The sequence below is a fragment of the Dysidea avara genome, chromosome 14 (genome assembly GCF_963678975.1).
Source record: "Dysidea avara chromosome 14, odDysAvar1.4, whole genome shotgun sequence".
Classification (NCBI taxonomy): Eukaryota; Metazoa; Porifera; class Demospongiae; order Dictyoceratida; family Dysideidae; genus Dysidea; species Dysidea avara.
In genome coordinates, this window is record NC_089285.1 from 12,196,982 (window position 1) to 12,220,889 (window position 23,908).

Genomic DNA, 23,908 nt, shown 5'->3' on the forward strand with positions numbered 1-23,908 from the left:
TTTGTCAACTGTTTACCTTAAAAATTAAAACGACTGTAGAAAAAATCCCCCCGCATGGGGATTTCAGAGGATTATTCTCCATGAAATTCTGCACCTAATGATACCAAATTTAGCTTGGTACCATTTTTTTCCGTGTATCATCTTTTAACAACCGGACTACATAAGCCTGTTCCCTCCACTGGCATGCATGCACTTTGAAGCTAGCCTCCATCTTCAAGGGTTTCTGCCTCCATGGTAATTCCAAAAGAAGTTGTTGTAGTCCCAATATTGCATTATCACTTGATAAATCAGCATTTTCTTCATTCACAGCTTCTGATTCCTCACTAGGGTTGACAGTCTCATTTTCATTAGCTGTGTATGGCAATACTTGTAACATTAGCTTGTTGACTAACGCAGCCTCTATCAAGAAGTGTCCGCGCAATGTCCTAGAAACAGCTTTTCCAGACATCATATGGGTAATTGCAGTGGGACCATATGCATTTTCAAGTGCTTCTTCTAATCTCCTGACCCTTATAACCCTTATATGCAGAGTAGAACAATCATAAAAACTAAAAACCCCGTACTTCTTTTATATTAAAAGAGAAATTATCTCACTTCTTAAAGAATTCTTACAAGTGCTATTAATGCCTATATTAACTTTTGAATAAAAGCTTCCCTTTTTCCTGGGTTGGAAAGGATGTCCCCAAACAATTTAAAATGCATCATGTCCTAGTTGCAACACTAAAAGTACCTGCAAGTATCTCTACATGCCTAAATATTAGAGGTGTGCAATGACTAATTTAGACATATCTTGATATTTCCTTTGAACTTATCTCGACAACTGAAACGATTATTTATTTTAGTAAACTGCCAATATTGTAACCAGTAAAGTGAGCAAATTGCAATTTAAAGACTATAAAAAAGTGAAAAATGTTAGTAACTTGACACTGTTCCCAAGTGATAGTAGAGTTGGAGCCCCCAGGAGGTGCCTACACCATGCAGGTATACAAATTATTTACGGAAGTTTACTATTATCAAACCTATCATCCTTATCTCGATAAGTCTTATGGTATCTCGATAATCAAATATATCTAGATAATCGCACACCTCTACTAAATATAGCTACAAAAATGTAATATGCATTCATGGGCTTCATGATCACTTGTTTCACAGTAGAAAGGGATGTTTCCTAAACAATCAAACATGCATCATATCCTAATAGCAATACAGGAGGTAAATTATTACTAGGTGTATAGTACTAATTTAGTTCACATGACTGTTATTAGTTACATTTCCATGAAGGAAACACGTTAATGTTAACTCATTCACTGAAAAGATGCAACTATCACCGTGAAACGTTAAACGCCCATAACTTTTCCCCCTGCAGGGGATTTTAGAGGATTTTGGGTATGTTATTCTCCAAGAAATTCTGCATCTAATGATACCAAATTTGTCTTGGTACCATTTATTCCCGGGTATGGTCATTTTTTTTGCCTAACAACCGGACTAGCTCTCGGACTAGCTATATGGGAGTAAGGTGATTTGTTGAAAAAGATGATCTGAAAGGTGCAGACAAGAGGATAGTTCACCATTGTCCACCAGCTGAAAGAGATATGGATTTTGTGCTTGACGAGATTGACCATCTTGGTCGTGACATTGCAGCATTGTGCTGTAGATAGACTTGTAGTTTTGTAATGAGAAGTTATGCATGTAGTTGGATATTGTGTAAAAGTGGTATACCACCTCGTATACCACACCATATATACTCTCTATGACCACACATACATACTGTATATACTTGACTCTTAAATATTCCGTTCTCTTGGCTGTGTACGTGTAGCGGACAGTATCCGATCTAGTGTTGAATCAATCGATTGTGGTATTCAGCATTTGCAAGAATGGGGAACGGCATCGAGTTGTTTAGGGTAACCCTTGATATCAATTCATCCTTGTTTACTACAATCTCCAATAGATGAGCGTATATTTGTTCTTTCCTGTTGGAGTGTTCTACTTCTTTAATCGTCCAAGTTTTTATGATAAGTATGTTAAAGAAACTCGGGTACGCCTCGTTCGTGTTACTGTAGACCATTCCGATTTACTGCTTTGTTGTATATAGGAAAAACTGAAGGCGACATCAACAGAGGTAGGTATTAGTGCTGCTGAGTGGGAATTTGTGGGTTCTGGTGGAAGAAATTCCACCAAGCAGGAGAACTTCTGAGGGAAATCCTGTGTACTACCGGTATGAACTACCCCAATGTACGCATGTATGTTACAGCCCTCCCTCCCTCCTCATGCTCACACACACAACATGTTCATCCATGACCACTAGCTTTTATAATGTGTTTACAGATGCATGTGGAGAGTACGTGGAGTATATGTGATTTATTACTACTTGTGTAAATGGGAGTGCCATAAAGTAACTGGCAAAGACTATAATAGCCACTCTTTAACTAGATGCAATATTGCAATATGATTGGTTACAATTATCATTAGAAAATTTTACAAAATATTTCCTTTGATGTCTGAGGTTACTAAATCCAATAGAAACTGTGGTAGGGTTACCAAATGGTTAGTAACCTGTGGTCTCACCGGTGGTTGTTTACTACATTCATCAAATGAAAATGGGCAAAGCCAAAAACAAAATGTCCTTACTGTTAGCTTACTTTCTGGACAAGACAGGCATCATTAGCATTCAATACCATTGTCCGGCACTGTGTGGCACTGACACAACAAACTTGAAGGATAAATTTCGATGCTAGCACTCACACTGCTTAATCTAGGAAATTTTCTAAATCACTTAGAATGGGTTGACAAGGTTTCTACGCTATTTAGAGACCCGAGGACGATGTGGGCTAGACTAGCCACAAACTTAATTACCGAGACCGCTGACCCATTCTAACTAATACTTAGTTAACGGAGACTCCGTTACATCACCTCCTGTCTTCAACAAAGCTCGACCCAAGCTTCAGCTAACTGGAGGGTTCACAGTTCTCGTCCTAGTTTTCCTAGGCACCATCAACTTCGAGTCCACATCAGCAATCTGGTTTCCGATAAGTATTAGATCACTATGATTTGTAATGTTTGTCTACAATGTTCTCATCATCATTAGTCTGTCCATAAAAATCTGTTTGATCAGGACATAGAGATCTTCCTGATTACTACCAAGATCCATATCAACATTATTATTGTCTAACTGCAGGGTAGTAATCTGTTCATCATCTGGCTGATCATCATGTGGGCTGGTAGTTTGTTCTCCCTTGTCTTGTTGATCACCTCATTAACCTTGTCATTCAGAGATCTGTCAACCCATTTTGGTGGATGGCCTGGGCAATTGTGACGTTTGTGACGTCCGCCATATCAGTAATGTCCAGCTGGAAAAGGTGGTGGACACTTTGTTACATGCTGTGCTGATTCCTTTGGTGAGTTACATATATTTGTTTAGCAATCACTCCAGTGCTTTCTACTCCAGTAATTTGGAATGGCCCATACCATGGCCTTGATAATTTTTGATTGGCCCTAGTCTCCAATGCCCAATTTTAGACTAGTCTTCATTCTTTTATCACATTGAATCTTGTGATTTACTTTGTGCCTTACTTTGTGCCTTCTGTATACACTCGGCAGCACACACACTTGCCCATGATAGTACTTTAACAAGTTCCTTTCTGTAACCAGTGCATTTGTTGGGATCTGTAGCAACAAAGCTGCCTCAATTTGTTGTCTGCAATCCATTCCAAACAAGAGAAATGAAGGCTTCTCAAGTGTTGCATCATGTGGGGTATTCCGCCCAGAGAACTCCATAGAGATATCTGTCCCAATGTAGTCCATAGGTGGCTGCCTGCTTTCTTAACATAGTCTTCAGATCACGATTAAACCTCTCTGTGAGTCCATTGCATTGAGGATGGTAGGCTGTAATATTCAACATTTCAGTTCCCAGTATAGACTGCACACATCTTTCATTAGGTGTAACAATAGGTTGGTACCTCTGTGTGATAATAATGCTTCTGGCACACCAAACAAAAGTATAATATACTCTTCCACCAGTATTCTCACAATACATGTGGTTTTTTGATCTGGCATGGGGTATACCATTGTCAAGAAGTCCTTGGAGTACCAACACATGTTTATTACCTCTCTCTGTCTTTGGAAGATCCATAGTATCAATCCCCACTATCTGGAAAGGCCTCTGGACAGGTATTGGTTGCAAGGGAGGTATACCTCACCAGAGGAGAAGTACGTTGAGGGCAGGTCTTGCAGTGTATGGCAACATCTGCATACATGCCATCCCACCACCAACAAGTTGTACAATCGATTGCTAGAAAAATGTCTAGCAAGGGGGCCACCGTGAACACTCAGGATTAGCTTTTCCTTAAGGTCATAATAAGGTGAGTTGGAACCACTGCTCATCTTCTTGACATGCACTTGGGGTCAGTGTAATACAACACGTTATCATCATTTCCATACTGGCTAGCTTGTGAAACTATTTTACGTGCTTGTTACTTATCCTCTGGCAGGACCCCTGATTCAATATAGCATAATACTTCAGCGACATAATGATCTTTCCTCTTCCATTGCCATTGCTGCTACATCATTGCTAAGTGTAAGCTTCAGGAGAGCTAACGTGTCATCAACTACATTATTACTACTACCCTCGACAGCAACTTGCACTTCTAACCCACCTACACCTTCTATGGGAGCAGGTCCACAAGGGTTACGAGAGATGAACCTGCACTTGCCAAAAACCTGAAGTACATCCATAATTGCAATATGATTGGTTACAATTATTATAAATATTGTTAGTTAACGTAGACTCCGATCAGGTTCTTCAAAACCCTAGTATAGGGAGCAACTTTGTTGGATAATCCCCCTGTTTAGGTTAGACATATTATGGCCAACACGATTGTGGACAGAGCCAACTTCTGTTGTGCTACAGTATATTGTTTACATTTTCAGCTCCGTCTTCACAACCATAATTACTTAACACCTGTAAAGAAGTGGATTCTCCTGGGTTTCACTGCTCTATCCAGATTAGATAATGAATTAATAATGTTGGAAGTGTAGCATCCTAGCTCTTGTGTCACAGCCTTATTTTAAAAAGGATGAGCTGGTGTGTATTGTACTCAACAACTCAGCTAGTCTCATGCACCACACCCACTTATCAAAGAGATGTTTCCTACCTGTAGGTTATGAATAAAACCACACCCACTTTAGAAAATGTGTGTTGCTGTGTAGGTTTACATGGAGCCACACCCACCAATTGATTTGCTAAAGTTTACAACATACCTACCCATTTAGTTTACACTGACATTGTGCCCAAAATGTAGTTCTTTAAGTATCTTAATTAATATAATTGTGTTAGTGTATTGTATCTATTGCCTATTCTGTTCATGAAGCTTTGTCCTCTTACAGTGCAGTTGTATTGCAGAGTAGAGAGTACTAACCAACTTTGTTTATTTTTGTCTTGTTCTTGCATGGGTATTGTTGTGTGTCATGTTTCTGTTGTAAGTTTATTTATGGTTGTTTTCTTTGTACCTATATGTATATCTGTAAGGGGATCACGTTTGCAGGCTTTGCCTTTGCCTTTTGTTTACCGTTGTGTTTTGACAAAAAAAAGATAATCTAATCTACTAGGGTTGTTGACTCATGGCTATGTGTATGAATTTGAAATGACAATTTAAATACGTTATGTAGAAAATGCCGAAGACATTGAAAGAAGTTGATGAATTAGCTGAGAGGGTGAAAACGAAAAGAAAACAAAGAGAAGAATCTGTATAATTAATGTCTACAATAACTCTCAACACATTGTGTAGTTGTTATTTGTGTAACCACTAACCACCTTATGTTAGATTATAGTCATGCATTGTATCTACACATACACCAACATAGTTGAGACTAGTACCAGCATCATGATGCATCACCATTAATTTCCTTACCATTAGAAGAAATCACAAAAATATAACCTAAAATGGCCATCACTTGAAGTTTGTAGGAAAAAATCTGAAGTTACTATTTAGTCTTCAAATACATTCACAGTCAGTATCTGGTAGTATTAGTAGTTGCTATGTATGCATTGCATGGTTTTGTTCTCATGTAGCTCCCTAGCCATCCAGCATCTTTGGTTCCAGCTACACAAATTGTGTAATTTGTGCAGCTGGAACCAGATGATACTCTGTATTGTGATGTGTTGTGATTATTTTACAATTTGACACTGCACAAATTGTGTAATTTAAAAAAATTGTGTAATTAATAATAATGGTTGCATAATACAATAATAAAATTAATTGTAAGTAAAACAATCCAAGCCAAGGGGATCATTAAGCAACTAAACTGTGTAGTCAACCTGGGGAACCGGAAACGAGGAGAGGGAAAGAGTCAGCAGTGGACAGCATACCTATGCGTGTCTGATACATGGACGAACAAGGCTCTTGTGTAGGTAGAACATTTTTGAGGACAGCAACTACCATAATCAAGAGTACATAATAAAAATAGGAAGGGAGAGTGTCTAACTGCCAATACAGCCTGTACAAAATCACTGCGTATTATTGAAAAGACAATGATCTTTGAACAAATCAACACTTTTACTGACTATAGAGATCTGTTGATAGGTGTTGAGTGCTGTTGATAGGTGTTGAATAAAGTAAAGCCTTTGCTCTACCAATGTGTGGATGCTCTATAATACGCAGTGATTTTGGCTGAAGGTGTCCTAGTTAGACACTCTCCCTCCCTATTTTTATTATGTACTCTTGCCATAATTATATACTTGGTTAAACGTCACACCTTAAAGTGCTAATAACATAAAATTGAACCTCAAAGGGAAAGTCCCGTGTTTATGGACTTAGTTTATCGATCGTGTCATTATAACAGGCTCAGTGTTACATGGCTGCTAATGCTGTGAGAGAAGATAACGAGATCGCCAACACCGTTCTCAGAGATATGCACAAAGAATTGGTGTTGCAGATTAACGTGGACGAGATCACAATTCACTTGGTGTCTACCGGAATGATCACTAGCTCACAGCGCGAAACCCTACAGAATGACAGGTGCACAGCATCAAACAGAAATGTGTTCTTACTGAGTAATGTACTGGGAGGAAAAGGCTATTGGGGACTAAAAACACTGCTAGCTGCTCTAAGGGGTGATACTCTATATCAGCCACACATAGAACTTGCTAGTAGGATTGAAAATGAATATTGTGAGAGGTTGCAGCGTCCACGAAATATTGTGCAGTCGATACCTCAACCTCAATCTCATGTTAATCAGCAAGCTCCTGATCCCAGGACTGGTGAATCACCACCAAGTACCATGTCATCAATAATCTCTCCGCAGCAACTAGGTTCACAATATTGTCTGCAGTTCAATCATCCTGGAGAGTATAATGTGAAAGTCAACTGCTTACCTGATAACAGCGGACTGTCTCAATCTCATCTACAGCACAGAGATCGTAAGGTTGGTCGTAAGCCTTAATTGATAGGACACCTCAATTTGGCATGCAGCAGAATTAGAATCAAGGGGTCCACAATTCCCTTGAAATCTCGTACAGCCCTCTTTGAAATCTTGTTGAAATCTCTAAAAATTGTTGTATTGTAAAGTTCTGTATATTTCCTATATACTTACGTATTTGCATTGTCACGTATGCTACGTCCAGCATCCCCACAAGTTTGCAGAGAACACTTGAGAAAGAATTCCGCATATTATCATATACTATGTATCATGTGATGCTATTATTCCAGGTATCTAAGATTTCAAATGTTCTGAGACCTTGCCATAATTGCTTGAAATCTTGAAAAAATTGCAAATATTTGAAATCTTGTACAGGATTTTTTGGAGTTGCAAACCCCTTGATTAGAATTAAAAATTGGATCAAGATTTTTATTTAATTGACAACAATGAATCGAGCCACTGTTTCCTTGGATTGTATAACCTAAGATAGGTCTAGGATCTTGATTTGCTTTTGATACCTTTTAAATAAGGCTTAGCTGCTTGATGACTTCAATAGTATTTATCAACTATATACCAGTTGGACACTGGAGGTTGAAAGGGGTGCACAAACACACACACACACACACACACACACACACACACACACACACACACACACACACACACACACACACACACACACACACACACACACACACACACACACACACACACACACACACACACACAAAGTACACAGATGTTGTGTGTATTGGATCCCTTTCCAAAACACTATAATATATAATTGGCACTGTATTAACAGATATCTAGATTACAGTTTTGCTAATCTCAGAGATTGTATTGTAACTGGATCCCAAGCATGTTTTTATGATTATGATGTGATTTGGGTTGAGGCTTAGAAGCCTGTGCACCCATTCAATTACATACCTACACATACATAAATTAGATGCAATAAACAAAAATTAACTGTGAATATAATTATTACATTAACATAAATCTATAGTCATAAAAGTAATTATCTATAGCTTATTTAAAATTATTCAATGAAGAATTTCCTACAATATCACTTGTAAGATTGTTCCAGTCATTAATTACTCTAGTACTAAAATAGTTGACCCGACATGAATGGTGAGCAGGGGGCTTAAGTAATTTATATGCATGACCTCTAGTTTGTGTATTGCGGGAAAGAGTGAAAAAGTTGGATTGAAGTAACCATTCAACATCTTGAAAAGAAATGTTAAGTCACCACATCTGTGCCTGTACAAAAGAGATGGTAAATTCATTGATGTCAGTCGATCTATGTAAGACTTGTCTCTTAAAGATGGTACTAGTTTTGTAGCATGCCGTTGCATACCCTCAAGTTTACGTTGGTCCAATACATAATGGGGTCCTCAAATTACATTTCCATATTCTAATATTGGTCAAACCATTGATTTGTAGAATCGTGACAGTACAAATTCATTCAAATTGATAAAGCTTCTTTTCATACAAGCCAATACCCTGTTCGCTTTCATAGCTACTTCAGAAGCGTGTTGGTGGAACTTTAAATTCGCATCAAATATAATACCCAAGTCCTTATGACAATTAACTGAGTCCAATGAGACACCATTAAGATAGTAGCCTCCAAAGCTGTGTGTGGCTTGACCAAAGTGAATCACTTTACATTTAGTAGCATTGAACTTCTGTTGCCACGCATCACACCATTTGGCTAGATTATCTAAATCAGTTTGGAGTTGTACATGGTCTGCCAATGTAGAAATGGTTCGTATAAGCTTGGTATCGTCTGCAAATAAAAACACATGACTTGAGATGGATTTCGGCATATCATTAACATAAATAAGGAAGAGAAGAGGTCCTAGAATTGATCCTTGTGGAACGCCACTCTTCACATCTTGCCAACATGATTTTTTCCCCATTTAATACAACGCACTGTCTCCTATTGGATAGAAATCCATCAATCCATCTAAGAAGGTTGCCTGTAATTCCATAGTGTTCAATCTTATACAATAAACGTTTGTGTGGCATGCTATCAAAAGCTTTCTGCAGATCCATGTAAATAACATCAACAGGTACTCCTCGATCAAGTGATTTTGTTAAAATATCCATAACATGAAGTAACTGGGTAGTGCACGAATGGCCCTCTAATAAGCCAAACTGGTGGGATGTCAACAAGTTATTGGAGTTTAGATGTTCTATTATATTAGTTTTAATAATGAAATCCATAACCTTAACTACTGTAGATGTAAGACTGACAGGTCTACCATCGATTGGCCTGACATCATGGAGCCTATGAATACTCAAGAAGCATGGGGATTTTTCAAGACAGTATTTCAAGATATTATTGATAAATTTGTACCACTAACAACGGGAGTAAGGAAGAAAAGAAATATTTACATGTCTCCTGAGGCATTCAGAATGAAGAAATTAAAGCGGAAATTGTGGAAAAATTATACCTTGTCCAAAGCTGACCATGACTACACAGCTTTTAAGGAAGCTAGAAATAAGTTTCGATGTCTAACAAGAAATTTAAAGATTAATCACGAACAACATCTAGTCTCTAACATTGGAAGAAGCCCTAAAAGTTTTTGGCATTATGTAAACTCAAATATGAAAACAAGATCTGGTATTGATAGTATCCAACGTCCTGATGGTTCTGCAGCTACTTCTGATCCAGAGAAGGCTGAATTATTAAATTCATATTTCGCAAGTGTTTTCACTAATGAAAATTTAACCAATTTTCCAGCCCTAGATCCAGAAGCTTCAGTACCAAAGTTGGAAAACATAACAATAACTGCTTCATTAGTATTTGATGAATTGAATAGGCTAAAAACAGATAAATCTCCAGGTCCAGAGGGTTGGCCTCCACGTATATTCAAATAATTTTCTGACCAACTATCAGTTCCACTGTCCGTTTTATTTAATAAGTCTTTCCAGTCTGGTGTTCTGCCATCGGAATGGAAAATTGCTTTTGTTACCCCTATTCATAAGAAAGGAAGTAAACCATCTTACATGTAATTATATGAAATGCTGCACGCATATTGTCAAAGTCAGCTCTGTTGACATTGTATCTAGGGGTGTGGTTTGGTTTGATGGTAGAATAGCAAGATAGGTGAAAACGAATGCATACATGATCACTATTTCCCAAGCCTGGAAGATAATCAATGTGATTGATCATATCAGCTTCATTTGTAAACACGAGGTCAAGCAAACTGGGAGTAGTGCCTGGTCTAAAACGAGTTGGTTCTTGAATGTGCTGGAATAAAAAAAGATCTTGAATAGTGTCTATGAAGGATTCAACATGAGTATTCCTTGGGTTCACTGACATGTTAGACCAAACAATATCTTTCATATTAAAATCCCCACATATCAATAAATGAGTAAAATCATTCAATTCTTCCAGTAAAGTACAAAGTGAGGATGTTTAGGCCAAGAATTTCACATATCATTATAGTCATCGGTTATTGTTGCATGGCACCAGTGCTATTGGACTGTTGTCTCTTATCGTATTTTGTAAGAATAGATTTTCCCTCTGTTTTAAGCAGATGAAGGGATTATCGAATGAAGATTGTTACTGTATGAATTGTATATAATTATCAGGTTATTATCAAGTCACTTATTTAATGTGTTTTTTAGGATACATCTGAGAGTCATGATGATAGCGACTTTTACTCCTCTTGTCATTCCTCACTAACATCACTATCTGTGAGTGTAATGGTCATCACTAAGAAAGTATTTATGCTTACAGTGTATATATATATATAAGTGACTAGAATTCTTTTTTTGGGAGAGTTTCACTGTTTTAAGTAAATTCTATGTTTCAGGCTCAATATTTTCCTTACTGAATGCTTCAAATTTTCTTTGTGAAAATGTTTACAAAGCCAACCCATATTAAATTTGTACAAAAGTTTTTATAATGTACGTACTACCGGTATATATAGTTTTACCACTGTGATAGTAATGCCCTTTCAGTGATGTTATTTCTTCCTAGCAACCAGCAAGGACAAAATTACCACCCACAACAGCATTGCGGAGACCAGCTAATTTAGCTGAGACTGTCTCAATGGCTGTGTTACAGAAGGTGATCTTATGTATGTGTAGTTGTCATTTGAGTAACTACAATTATTATTTACTATTAAGCTTCTTACCGTGCATTGCAATGAAAAAATATACTCTATCTACTGCTATAGCATTTACCATTTACCTCACTTTGAAATAGCTTTTGTTCTGTTGCCATTGCTAACATTTTATGTAAATACATGCATACAAATTTCGAGGAATATAGATTCTGTGAGTAAGTACAATGGTTTCTCAGTTTAAATGGATTTAACAATCAAGGATTACTCCTATCCCACATAGAAATGCTTTTAGCATGGAGAAAGAAAATTTTTTAGACAGCAATGGAATAATATACATCCTAGTAAATGCAGTACCAAGAGTAGTAATCTCTATTGATAGTACTGTGAAACCTTATTAATAAGGCCACCTATGGAACTATAAATTTTGGCCTAGCTTGATAATAATGAAGTGACCTTATTGAGGAGGGAATGAAGTATACTTCAGCTGTGTAGGTGGTTGCTATTAGGCTGCAGGATTCCCCCAATGCAACATAATAGTCAGGGTGTAGCCAAAAAAGTTTAGTAGACAAGGCACACTTGTTAGCGTCAAGGTAGGTGACTGCCCTATTAGAGTATTTCAATCATTTGCAGAGCTAAACTTTCTTCATTTAATTTTTTTGGGAGATATTTAAGTAAAAACCCATCGTAAGAAAGATAACAAAATAGGTTATTGAGATAATAGTAAATCTTTGTAAATCAATCATAGTCAGATGGAAAACTTGTGGAAAGATGTCAGATTAGTTGAGGTTGAGGAAGTGAAAATTTTTCTGCACTATGTGACTTTATGTCAACTGTATTTACAATACCGTCCTATGATGTCACATCAGTATATTTTATCAAGATTATTGAAATAAAATGGTTGTACATCACACAACCCCAACCAAGGCAGCGTCTCAATGGAAGCTATACTACTGCTATATATATATACATACTGAAAACTGTTTGCAACTATTATTTATAATGCTTTGACAGGCCATAATAAAGATACACCATATATAATGTATCACGCAGCCAAGAAACTCCTGTGTAGGCACTCAACAGACAAAGTGTGTATTAAGAAAGTGCAGTTTTTATGCATCCACAGATTTCAGGTATGGAAGGTTTGTACTGCAAAAGTGGTTCATGCATTACTAAGCTGATATTTGCCTTCAATGTTTGTGTTTTTCTTATTCTTCTTACTTAGAAAATTTGTCAGAACACACGTAACCTTTTTGATTCTCTTCAAGCTTTGAGAACATATTACAGTAAATTTGTAACCCAAAGTTCATTTGGGTTGGTAAAATGTTACCCATGATTTTAGAAAAATCAATTGCAATTTGTTTTCATGCCTACTATACCTAAGCCGCCGACAAAGCTAGCTAAATTTTCTTGCATTCCTCAAGTAAAGTATTGAGGTACTATCTCTTTCAAGGAATTGTAATCAAATCAATGATCAAGGAGTTATAACAGCATTTGTAACAAGCCTACAGGCTGCTATCAATAGTGGGATTTATTGTCATGCCTACCACACACTGTACCACCACTGTTAATATGTCAATTACAATGAACACACATACATACTCACATATATATGAAAAGAATCATAGCCAGTCCTCAGTGTTGTATCCATGAGGAAACTGTTGCCATGCCTGGATAGACTGTGTAGAGAGGTAGGATGGAAATGTAATTAAGCCAGTTTGTTTTGGTGACTATGTATCATTCAATCTACTGGAGACTAAATCTGATAATGTGACTATAAATATGTTAACTAGCATGAGAAACTACAAGAAGCACGAGATATGAAAATCATTCTGGTGGGAGACTCCTCCGTAGGGAAGACATCTATTATTCTTCAATATATATTTGGGGAATGTGGAACTCCAAAGCCAACTGTATCCTTTTGACAAATATTTGTATGTGACATAGACACCCACAAGTGTTACAGTATTTTATGCAGTACTTTCCAAGTACATAATAATGAATCAAAATTATTTCGTTTATGAAAATGAAATATTTATAACTATCTTATTTGACTTTGTGGATTTAATTATTATCGTATTTGAAGAATTAAAGCTTATTCCAGTCTGAGTGGTACTAAAATGCACCCACATAATTCCCTAGACTACAAAAATAACACCTATACACAAATTGACAAAAAAGTTTATAAAGTAGACCCCATCATTACCATAATCCTTGAGACTAAGGCCATTGTTGATGCCCAACTCACTATACCACCTCATCTCTCTATTATATACTACAACAAATGAGAGACAAAAAATACTAAGTAGGAAGACAAATGGAAAATATAAATCACTTTGCCACACAACGATAGCAGTCCATTCACAGATACCACAAGGGAGTGAACTGGTTTATAGTGCCATTGACAGTCATTAAGTTTTCTCCATTAACTGTGCCCTTATCGATGACGAGTCCAAGTGGGGCACAGGGGGGCACGTCCCTCTTCTCAATAAAGCTACAAGCAAAACTTCAAACAAGATCAAGATACTCTAATAGAGTAGTACTCTAACAGTCACCGCATGTAACACTATTAGAACTTTCCATGCATGCACAGTTGCTGAGTATATATACAAAAACTGGTATCTGCAGCACCATCCCATGGGTCTGCTAGGAATTTTGCAGATGTAATGCACCTGGTCCTTTGTATGCCTTTTATTTGACAATAGGATCATAATCAAACTACTTATAACTGTCACTGATCCGTACAACTCTTGATTGATGTAGGCCACTTAGAAAGCATTATTACTATACATATATTAGATATTTGTGTACAGTAAAATTTTCAATCATGAAACATATACTTCTGGGGGACTGTGCCCCACCCCCACTCCATATACCTACTATCCTAGTGCACCTACTAGTATATCCTAGTATACCTACTATCCTTGCCAAACCCTGAATCTGCTCCTGCTTATGGCTATACTCAAACTCATGAGTTGGGTGTCAATAAATATGCAGTAGACACTAGCAAGTTATACCAGTTGTTGACTTATATACTGGTTAGTGTGGCACTGGCTACTTCACTCAGTATGTACATCACAAAGAGAAGAACATCAATGTAAAGTTGTACCTGTGGGACACTATGGGACAGGAGAGATTCAACTCTATTACTGCAGTGAGTGATCTTTCTGTAATAAGAACCAGTTGTGTTCTGCATTCATTACTGTATGGTTGGGTTAGCTAATTATTTATTTACTGTGTATCAACTCTCCACCAGCTGTAGTTATATGTTATCCTAGATTCCTACGTATAATTATGACGTTGTATATTCTGTAGAACGTTTACAAAAAAAGTGATGCTGCTGTAATAGTGTTTGACCTGGTGTCAGAAAACACACTCAATTCAGTACACTGGTGGCTCAAGCAGCTGCACGACAGATTGCCTTCAGAGAAAAGGAACATTCCAGTTGTTCTGGCAGGAAATAAGGTCTGGATTTATAACATACTTAATGAATCTTGTCTGTGGAGCATATCATAGGTGAAAGTGTTGATTCCCAATTGTAACAAGCTTGCCATGCAGTTGTAATTATGTTACACAGTAAACTACCTGCGTGGTTTCTATTCAGTGCATGTGGCCTAACATATACTTTTCCACTGTAGAGTGACTTGCTACCTTCTGAACATGCAAACATTAAGAGGAAGGCTAGACAAAAAGCTTTTGATCTTGAAATGAAAGACTTCATATTGGTGTCTGCAGTGACTGGTTTTGGTATGGATGAGCTGTTTGGAAGAGTAGTGACTTTGGTAAGACCCAAACTTGTTTGCCTGTTTTACATTTGAAATCTTTATTATATTCTAGGCTCTGGACAATGCTACTAGTGAAGAATCAGAAAATGTAATACATGTAACAGGAACAGTTGATGCCAATAAAAAATCTTGTTCATGTTAGAAATTTCACTACATTGCTCTATTTGTACATTATTTTATGACCCTCAAATGTTGGCGTGTTTTATAATTGTTAATTTATATACAGGGAACACTTATACAAATTCACTGAAACACAATGTAAAATCACGATTGTAGTTTTTATGTCTCTTTGTATGCATCCTTCATTACCCACGCATCAACAGTAAACATTGCTGAAGTATTCTCAGTAAAGAGGATAACACTATTGGAGCTGGCTAGGGTGGGGTAGACTCGGGAGGTGATCACTGCTTCACCCTTGTTCACAAACACCTCCACTGCGCTCTTGTCTACCATTATCTCCAGAGTTACTAACTGGTCATGGCTATTCACTTGAGCAGTATAAGACGACTTTGTTACATTAGTGGCAGGTAGTAAACTTGAATTAATTGTTGAAACTTCCAGTTGTAACTGATAAAGTACATATCATACACTGGGTAGTCTGGTAACTGATCTCACCTGGGTTGAAGTGGTTCCTGATGTGCAGTTCACACGTGGTACAGGAGATCGGTTTGCATGTTTTAGCCAACAACAAGTCTCGTGAGACACACAAGGGAATGCAGAGTTGTTGCCATAGTCAACAGTCTACAAGTGTGGTGTGTACATATGAAGTTTTCTCAAAGCAGTACATGGAGTATTCATTTGTACATAAATTTCTGAGTGAAAGTTGATTTGAAAGTTAAATTCACGCATTTAATGTTATAAATGACAAGGTGTAGCTACATACTAAATCTGACAAACACTATGTCTATTGTGTGTTATTAGTGGCATACTCACCAGCAGTGGCTGAGGATCAGCAAACGTCCAAGCCACACAACCAGAGTCTGCACAACAAGCTTTCTGACATAATGTTGGATCATGTCCATCCACCTTGAAACTGTGTACAGGATGTGTATCAAACATAACAGTATAATGTGTATAAAATGGCATGTTTGCAAAAATCCCATAGGTAATAAATTGTATATGTAATGGATTTAGAGCAAGAGTAAACTCTTCCCACTCTAAATCCATTTTCAGTGGTTATGCACCAGGTAAGTGATACCAGATTTTATATATGTCAAAGCATCACTGCAACTGCTCTATACAAGAAATAAAGCACACTGAAAGAGTAGGTGAGAGAGATAAATGTACTATATTTTATCTTGAGACCACTCTTTGAGTGCTACATTTTGCATATAGCATGAGCAAACTGATGCTTTAACTAGTATAGAGAACCGCCTTCAACCTGAGGTAAACAACGTGTATGAAACCACTGAGTAGTCTTGAAATCCATTACCATCACAAGCTGTTCTATAGCTACCTGATATAGAACTGCTGATACATATACGTTAATATTTTATACACGAATTATCTGTATAATAGTTAAAAATAATTCGTCGTTTTAATTTTTGTCGATACAGCCAGTGGTGAAAATTTTGACGACAAATTTTTCCTGATTTACGGTAGTACATTCACTGATATAGAATAGGACACTATTTACATACTTGGTATAATCTGCTCCTGGTATATTTGTACCAACTGACCATTGTCCAATATGATTACAATTGGTATCTGAATAAACAATATAGCTTCATTAAAGCATCTTACATTAAACCAATCTGCATGCTAGAGATTATATAACAAAACATGATTAATATATATACTTCTTCATGATAATCATGTAAGAGTACCATACTAACTAGTACTAAACATACTTACCAGAATTTTGGATATTAATAGCAGTATATTCTTTCATATTTTCATCAGCTAAAACAAAGATTCCCACCTTGCTGTTGGGAGAGAACTTTCCCATTATGGTCACTACCATGTGGAGCTAATATGAAACAATAACTCTACATGTAGCGATAATGAAATACTGCTGACTTGATTTCCCATGCCCCCAAGTTTGTATGTTGCATTTTCTGGAAGAGGTATTTGATTAAAGTAGCCCAAGTGATCTCCATGTAGCAAACTTAGCTCCTGCGAACATAACATGTAAATAAGTGACATTGCTTACATTAGACCTTAAGGTATGAATGAGTGTGACTCTATACCTGAGTACTGCCTAGCGGTACTGGTGAAAATTATTACTATGCATTTCATCAATTACAACCCCCCAGGCCTTCCCTTCTCAAGTGAAAGTCTTGTACAGTACTAACCTCCACAGGGTTGAACAACAAGGTGTTATCAGGAGACAATGATATTACCCGTGGTACACTCTGCATACCTAAGGATATAAAATATACACTATCATTACAGCTATATAGTGAGCCTTTATTGTTGTGCCTGTACAAATGACTTTTGGATTCAGTACATGGTCTGAAAGTATCTCATAGATAATACCATACACTGTATTTTGCTAGCTTTACAAATTGCTTTTATCTTTTCTTGCAGCACTACTAATGCCATGCATTAATCAACCTGATTTAGTGTTCTGACTGTCCGTGGTGGAAATGGTAGCACTAATTTCAAATTCTAAATCAATCTGGAAAACATACAATTGAACCATGAATCTACATATAGGTACAATTAACGAAGCTTTTGAAAAATGTAAAAGTTTATTTCACAATATTTTATGTTGCATGTTACTACATGCTATGGTTGTTATAAACTTTAGTTATATAGGAATTTACAATGTGTTTATGAGTTGTGATGAAGAGTGCTACAGAAACTACTAGCATGTACTAGTCACCATAGGACATCTACCATATTACCTGCCCAGCCATTTTTATGAATAGTATCATCAGATAGAGACTCTGATATCCAACCATACACTATCCTCCTACCATGTGAATCAAAGAAACTATTAGCAGCATAGAAGTGACCATAGTCAACCATTCCTTTTGAAACTGTTTGGAATTTGTAACCAGCTCCCTGAAAATGATGATGATGACGGTAGGCTTTGCAATATCAGTCTCACCATTTTGCCAACAAACCATAGTGATTTCCCCAGGTTGGGAGATGAGTAGATATACACATAGAGTTGATCAGTAATAGGAAACATGTCTACACACCTGTAGAAAACAAGATACTTGACAACATCTCACAGTATTTAAAGTATTATGGTTTAGTACCCAGAACAGACCAAAGAGTTACGTATGGGGGGAGGGGGGAGCGAGAAGGCAACTTTGGCAATTGAAGCTACACAGTGGAATTTGAAGCATATAACATACGTACATGGAGGTAATTTTATATCTGCAATACGTTTTTGTAAATATAACTATATTGACAATTACATAGTGGATATTGTGCTGGTACTGGTTAACAAGTATGAATGGCTATTGTGCCGGCATAGTAGTATTCCCTGAGTATTCCCCGAGTATTCGACTTTAGGACATATGACCAGTAGTTTGCCTCAAGTCTTGTACGTTTAGGGCATATGACAAGTAGTATTAGCATTAGGGTTAGGGTCGGGTTCAGCTTTGGTTTCTTCTTCACTTCAGTTGGACATTTATAACGTAGAAACTAATGCAGATCAGTAGCTGCAGCACTGGTGGTACAGTGGTTACAAGTATAGACCATGAATATGGATGCCAGGGTTCGAGCCCCAGCTAAGACAACATTTTTCCCCCACTTTCTTATGTTTTTTGTCGAAGTTTTTTTTAAATGCACGTAGCTTCCACTGCTGGCAAAATATTCAGTGAAACAGTGGGCTCTATAACCTGTCTCACAATTATTGAAGAAATATAAAGTGACTGACTGTTCTGTTAGATTATTAAACTGCTCAATTAAATATCTCGCTGTTGCAATTATTGTCCTTGGTCCATTTTCACCACCTATGTTAATACCCATCATATGTTTGCATTGAACTCACAGCAGCTAAAATAGTGAAACATCCCAATATCAGGATCAATAACCAAGTAGAAATGCAATATACAGATATATACATATTGTACACATACTCTGCTCTAGGTCCAAGGGTACTGTTTCCAATCCACACAGTTGATACATACTCCCAGTTTATCAAGTTACTGCTGTTAAATAATAATGCCTGTGGAATGCTCCCTATCAGTGAAAATGAATGTGTAAATAATTTAAGCTAAGAAGTTTATACTAGGCTGTAAGCTAGTAACAGTACACTGTACAAGTCTTCAGCATGCTATTATTATACTTCAAAGTTCAATATTGCAAGTGAGCTATAAAGATCATACCAGTTTTAGTTGGATCACCTTGAGCAGACCCAACCAGCACCATGTAATCACCAGATGGCTCTTCCTATAGGTATAAAACAATAGTCATGCATACACATACTACATTGACTGTAAAGTGAAAAATCTTAATTTAATTTGTTGGAGGTAACAATTATTGAAAAATTTGCTGTAAAATGAGAGCAATCTCTACCTAGAACATACATGACTAGCATGACGTTTCTTTGAACCATCAAAGAAACATGAGTATACTGTGAACGTGTGCGTGAAGTTGAGCATGGTGTGTTTACTCCCTTGGTGTTGTCATCCTCGGGAGGTATGGCTTGTGAGGCACTGTTTTTTTTTATAAACGGCTGGCTGAGCGTGTAAGTCAAAAGTGGGAGGAAAGTTATTCAGTAGTTATATTAGAGTATCTCGATCTTTTCTTGCAAACAGTGTCCCAAAAAGTGGGGGGCCATGGCCCCCCCGTCTCCACCGCCTATGGTACCACCTAAAGGTGTGGAGACTGTACTTCAACATTTACTACAATTTCTTATGGGTTGGCTACAATGTCGAATCTCTTTTGCTATGTTGAGATATGCCATTATGTGCATTAGGAGCAGCCGCTCTTCAGCTGGACACCCAGTGATGAAAAATGCTGCATCCCTGGCTGTTGCTGAAGGAGAGCTACAGCTTGACTGTTGATTTTTTATTTCAATGCTTTATTTATTATGTAAAATATGGTCATATGTCTACTTGAAAAAAAATACACACATGTCTAGCAGTTGAGAAATAGATTTTAAGTTGGTGAAATGCTAATCTGTCTGACTTACTTCTATGCAGTATTTACTAATATTACAAACAGTTGGCAGTAGGTACACTGATGTGTGGTATATATACCTGCCATATGTGAGGATCACCAACATATGAAGCATTGATAGAGCTGGGGGTAGTGATTATTGGAGCAGGTGAGGAAGTGTTCCATGTCATCAGATCCTTGTCCATACTAATGCTTAGACCAACCCCTTTAGATATGCCATATACGGCCACACCACTACAAATTAAATTAAGATTTACATGGTAATTTACACGGTAATTTACAACAGGAATGTAATTTAGCTTCAATCAATGGTGCATATTAGAGTACCACAGTATGTCTAGACAACCAGTAGTCCTCCAGTCCTTTTCCCCCAGTGGTTAAAATAGTTGCAATTGGGCTAGATCAATTAACTCATGAAAACGTGCAAATCTTAGTAGCATTTATAAATTCACCTGAAATCAAAGCAAACCAAAGTCAAACTAACTGAAATTGCCCCCAGCACCTTCGTGCGTACTAAGCGCCTCTAAAAATAATCATCGTGTTGCTGTAGTTTAAGAGATTCATAGCCTTTTACACAGCTTTAAGACTTCACAACCATCTGCAAAAGCCTAAATGTCAAGAATCAACAGTGAGACACTACTAAGTGGTGATTATTTGCTGCTTCAAAAATGCAGCAACTAACAAGAGAAGTTCCCCAACCACCTAGCTACAACTCAGCCTGTTTGTGCCCCTCCCCTTGCCAGCTCCTGGATCCGCCCCTGCTGTGCAACAATGGAAAAAATTGAAGTGGTGAGGTGGAAAGTGATGCAAGTCGAAAAAAAAAACAATGTCTAAGTTTGCCTAGTATAGATATTGTGAGGCAGATTAACCATGCCAATTGGAGGATACTATGATCAGTACAAGCAAAAATACCTTGAGCGCAAGTCTCATATCCTTTCTGATGCATTTACTTACACCATAGATCCTTTATACAATGTTACTTCTTTGTAAACATTGCCGCAAATTAAACACACAATGGCTATGAACAAGTTAGTGCCATTTCATCAAGACCATGCCCCTTACTTGCATTTTGATACTTTGTACAACTTCGTGATTTCTAATATATACCATACCACTGATATAGTAATATAATTGTAACAGAGCTGTGGGTTGTATATAGTGTGTACTTGTATGCATGCATGCAGTGTTAGCTATTTGGGACATGTCAATAAGAATAATACAGGGTGCATAAATGGTCTAGGATTCTAGCCCTTGTGCTGTAACAGGGAACCCCAGTCCGTTACATTGGAGGTTTCCCCTAGATAGAAACAGTACAGAAGTTGCTGTGACAACTAGGAGTTCAATCATTGGAGGAAGACATTTGCTGCCAATAACTTTTGAGGATAATCACTAAAGGCATCCAGAGAGCTCTCTGGGTGAAACTGAGAGCCCTGGAGTAAACCCCCCCCCCCCCCCCCCCCGGCATAGAGACCAGACATGGGACCGAGACACATAAGAAGGCCAGTTGGGTCTCGTCAGATCACAGGAGAACCAGGAGCTGAGTGGAGAGAGACAGAGAGGGAGGGAGGGGCAACTAGAGGACCAAGTCTTGTAATTTGTGTGGCCATGTAAGGAGACAACTGTGAAGGGATAGTAGGTGGACTAGCATCTGGGAGGGATGTTGAGAGTGTGAGCAAGGACTGGAAGTGTTATCATTGGATAGATGTGCTGTGGTGAAGAATGTAGTGAACTTATAGAAGTGACAAGAGGAGCTTAGAAGAAGAGTGATGATGCATCTATGAAACAGTCAAGCTTGGAGGCCTAAACTTTGTAGGGAAAGAGTGATGTTACAGAGCTGTGGACTGATTGTATAGTATTATGTACTTGTGCAGGGTATTTGGAACATGTCAATAAGAATAATATAAGGAAGACCCACATGGTCTAGGGTTCCAGCCCTTACACTGTAATGGTGCACCCTAGTCTTTTACAGAATTATATTATCTATGCATATTATGATCCTTAAAGCTACACAATAACTAGGTGGCTGCCAAGATCAGTATATCTGCATACCTTCCATTGTAGTTTAGTTGAATAACTGAACCTGAAGCTGATCCATCAGGTATACCAGGGGGAGGATTACGTGACCAGGAAGCCAAATCCTCACTGCTGTCATGACACCAGTGATCTGTGTAGGTTATATATGTTACCAGGTAAGTCGAGAGAAGACCATCATGATTATGATGAATGTGTACAACAATAACAACAAAACAAAAAAAAAGAGACAAGTATGTGAATCCTCGGACTAACATGCGACCACAGATCTGATCTACACAGTAGCTAGTCAGTTGTGTGCATGGCAAGGAAAGAAAAAGTGTAACTACATGCATACATACATACATACATACATACATACATACATACATACATACATACATACATACATACATACATACATACATACATACATACATACATACATACATACATACATACATACATACATACATGCATACATAGCTACATACATACATACATACATACATACATACATACATACATACATACATACATACATACATACATACATACATACATACATACATACATACATACATACATACATACATACAATAAGAAAAAGCCCTATAAGGTAACTACAAAATCTAGTTCAATCAGTCTGGGTCGATAGTCCATTCTTTACAGTTCCTCCCAAAAAAGATCTATTACAATGTTTGAATAATAGTTACCTTGTTGTCCAGGGGCCCATGGTGGGAGGGTTGAGTTCGGATTACATTGATAGAAGACATGATACAGACCTTTAGGATCTAGATGAAGAACACTTATGTATTAATAGCTGGTAGAAATGGGCGTGGCTGACCTCTCGAAAAAGCTGGGTGTGGATCATTAAGCCATCCTCGTTCAGGTGTAATGTGGAAACCTGGCTTCCAATTGAACTGAGCGCTATTGCAAATTGTAGAATACATCAGGGTCAGCCAAATGCAGCATCCAAAACACTTATTCATTTGAAAAGAATATCTACGAGTCCACTCAATGCACTAGTCTGGCGCCGCCCGCCCCTTCGCATAAAGTAACTTTTTGCGAAGGGGCGGGCGGCGCCAGACTATCAATGCACAGACTGACTAGTCTCGTGCCCAGACCGCTTTTTTCTCCGCCCCCACACAAAAAGAAAAAAAGCGGTCTGGGCACGAGACTACAGACTGACTTAGTTTTAGCGCAGGCATCCGGCTTCAGGCGAGGCAATAGTCTGGGTAAGTGGAATTATAGGAAAACGGAAGCGACCAGCAGATTCCACTTAATGACCCTTATACCACAGTACTAGGATGGATTAGATGTAAATTGTCATTTTGTTTGCTGCGTTCAGCAATCCAGTGGCCAGTGCATTAGAGGAGCGCGATCTTCACAAGGTCATTACATCAAAAGTGCTCCTGTGGCTTTGGTGCAATCAGAGACTCAGTTTTTGATTTAATTGTTTGTATGTTCTAATCTTATTTTCTTTATATCTCCCAAAAAAAACTTACCCCAGTAGTCTCGTCCCCAGCCGCCCACGTGCTC

General features: G+C 37.7%; 3 protein-coding genes across 5 annotated transcripts in view; 2 read left to right on the forward strand and 1 right to left on the reverse strand.

The window, feature by feature from the left end:
• Nucleotides 1–1,802: 1,802 nt before the first annotated feature.
• The window catches only part of LOC136244655 (protein PET100 homolog, mitochondrial-like), a 31,950-nt gene continuing 9,844 nt past the window's right edge, over nucleotides 1,803–23,908 (forward strand). Inside the window, exons 1-4 of one of the 2 annotated variants that reach the window (XM_066036209.1) lie at nucleotides 1,803–1,904; nucleotides 1,952–2,038; nucleotides 2,096–2,122; nucleotides 5,668–5,957. In XM_066036209.1, coding sequence (XP_065892281.1) covers nucleotides 1,878–1,904; nucleotides 1,952–2,038; nucleotides 2,096–2,122; nucleotides 5,668–5,751 — 225 coding nt within the window. In that variant the 5' untranslated portion in view covers nucleotides 1,803–1,877 and the 3' untranslated portion in view covers nucleotides 5,752–5,957. Of the gene's footprint in view, nucleotides 1,905–1,951; nucleotides 2,039–2,095; nucleotides 2,123–5,667; nucleotides 5,958–23,908 lie in introns of those variants that run through there. The other variant, XM_066036210.1, reaches the window with a different exon arrangement.
• Nucleotides 6,784–15,579, forward strand: LOC136244262 (uncharacterized). Its single transcript, XM_066035809.1, has 8 exons — nucleotides 6,784–7,422; nucleotides 11,050–11,118; nucleotides 11,405–11,494; nucleotides 13,283–13,402; nucleotides 14,533–14,643; nucleotides 14,805–14,954; nucleotides 15,128–15,271; nucleotides 15,327–15,579. Exons 1-8 carry the CDS (start codon nucleotides 6,853–6,855, stop codon nucleotides 15,414–15,416), a joined length of 1,344 nt encoding a protein of 447 aa, XP_065891881.1. The 5' UTR covers nucleotides 6,784–6,852; the 3' UTR covers nucleotides 15,417–15,579.
• LOC136244261 (uncharacterized) lies at nucleotides 15,440–23,411 on the reverse strand. Of its 2 annotated transcripts, XM_066035807.1 has the most exons (15): nucleotides 23,214–23,411; nucleotides 23,083–23,160; nucleotides 22,406–22,520; nucleotides 20,437–20,590; nucleotides 19,561–19,624; nucleotides 19,312–19,414; nucleotides 18,330–18,423; nucleotides 18,124–18,283; nucleotides 17,569–17,636; nucleotides 17,294–17,389; nucleotides 17,129–17,243; nucleotides 16,915–16,981; nucleotides 16,208–16,307; nucleotides 15,890–16,015; nucleotides 15,440–15,841 (listed from the first exon to the last, which is right to left on the reverse strand). In XM_066035807.1, exons 1-15 carry the CDS (start codon nucleotides 23,356–23,358, stop codon nucleotides 15,554–15,556), a joined length of 1,773 nt encoding a protein of 590 aa, XP_065891879.1. In that variant the 5' UTR covers nucleotides 23,359–23,411; the 3' UTR covers nucleotides 15,440–15,553. The 2 variants fall into 2 exon arrangements, with proteins under 2 accessions (XP_065891879.1, XP_065891880.1); XM_066035808.1 differs by lacking the exons at nucleotides 22,406–22,520; nucleotides 23,083–23,160; nucleotides 23,214–23,411 and adding an exon at nucleotides 20,684–20,753 and having other exon boundaries at nucleotides 15,441–15,841.